At 46.5% G+C, this 1,146-nt stretch overlaps 1 protein-coding gene across 1 annotated transcript in view; it reads right to left on the bottom strand.

Moving 5' to 3' along the window:
- Positions 1 to 568: 568 nt before the first annotated feature.
- The window catches only part of LOC108533017 (uncharacterized), a 19,195-nt gene continuing 18,617 nt past the window's right edge, over positions 569 to 1,146 (bottom strand). Inside the window, exon 5 of the mRNA XM_017877370.1 lies at positions 569 to 791. Coding sequence (XP_017732859.1) covers positions 569 to 791 — 223 coding nt within the window. The remainder of the gene's footprint in view (positions 792 to 1,146) is intronic.

Consider the following 1,146-nt stretch of genomic DNA (forward strand, 5'->3'; position numbering starts at 1 on the left):
GGGCCATGGCGCTCGTCTGCATCGGCTTGTTTGAACAACTTTGTTTCGGGGGCTGCCCTTTGGGTTGCTGTTTCCTCCGTCTTAACTTGTCGGAGCAATGCTTCTCCGTATCCTGCTGCCTGGGCATCAGTTTACACAGACCCTTATTAAAGGCTCCCTCCCCTGGGGCTGGGGAAAAGGCTGTGATTAGACTGCCTTTTCCCCAGCCCCAGGGGAGGGAGCCTTTAATGAGGCTAGTATTATTTCTTCACATCATATTAATTCACACTTAAGCGTTGCTTGAAACCACCAAGTTTGAAGGTCAACCCCACTTCCAACCATGGCCAAAAAAAGAAAAGTCTACCGGGATTTTTTAAATTATTACCGTCCTTCGAAATGACTACTGAAGGTATACTAAATCAATCTTTGGTCTTTTTGGCATTTTAGAAGCAGTTCTTCATGGTTTCAACTTAAATTATTGTAACTCAGCGTTCAAAGGGAGGAACAAACGTGAGACGATTTTGCACGCATTTCCTACTGTTGTAAAATGACCACATTATTATCTTGCCACAAGCTTTCATAAAGACAATCATGGTCGTTTACGATGGCTTTCCCTGGGCTCATCGCTTTTATTCCGCACACCATGGGAAGCAGTGAGGACTAGGTGAGGGTGAGCGACTTCGAGCATGGGGCGTTTGTCTGGTCCCTCACAAGGACGGGTCTTGTTGCACAAGGCTTGGAGAAGAGAAGCCACCTCCATGCCGAGGCGAGGAGAGGAGTCCGTCAACCTAGATTCAGAGCCCAGTGCCTCGCTGCAAAAAGAGGTGGCCCGCACAGGGAGGGACTGAGCATGGGAAAGGCCAGAGGTGTGCCATGTGGTTTCAAGGAAGGGAACTTTTTCCTAGTCAGTAAACTGCTCACTGAGTTACATTATTTTAAGTTACATTATTTCATACAGTTTGTACTCATGCATCTAAACGTAAAACATAAGATTTTTTTTAACTTTACAAAGTATTGTTACTAAGCTTTTTTTTTTTTTTTTTTTGAGACAGAGTCTCACTCTGTCGCCCAGGCTGGAGTGCCATGGCGCGATCTCGGCTCAGCAACCTCCGCCCCCAGGGTTCTAGCGATTCTCTTACCTCAGCTTCCCGAGTAGCTGGGATTACA

This window comes from Rhinopithecus bieti, unplaced genomic scaffold (genome assembly GCF_001698545.2).
Source record: "Rhinopithecus bieti isolate Rb0 unplaced genomic scaffold, ASM169854v2 scaffold_10223, whole genome shotgun sequence".
Classification (NCBI taxonomy): domain Eukaryota; kingdom Metazoa; phylum Chordata; class Mammalia; order Primates; family Cercopithecidae; genus Rhinopithecus; species Rhinopithecus bieti.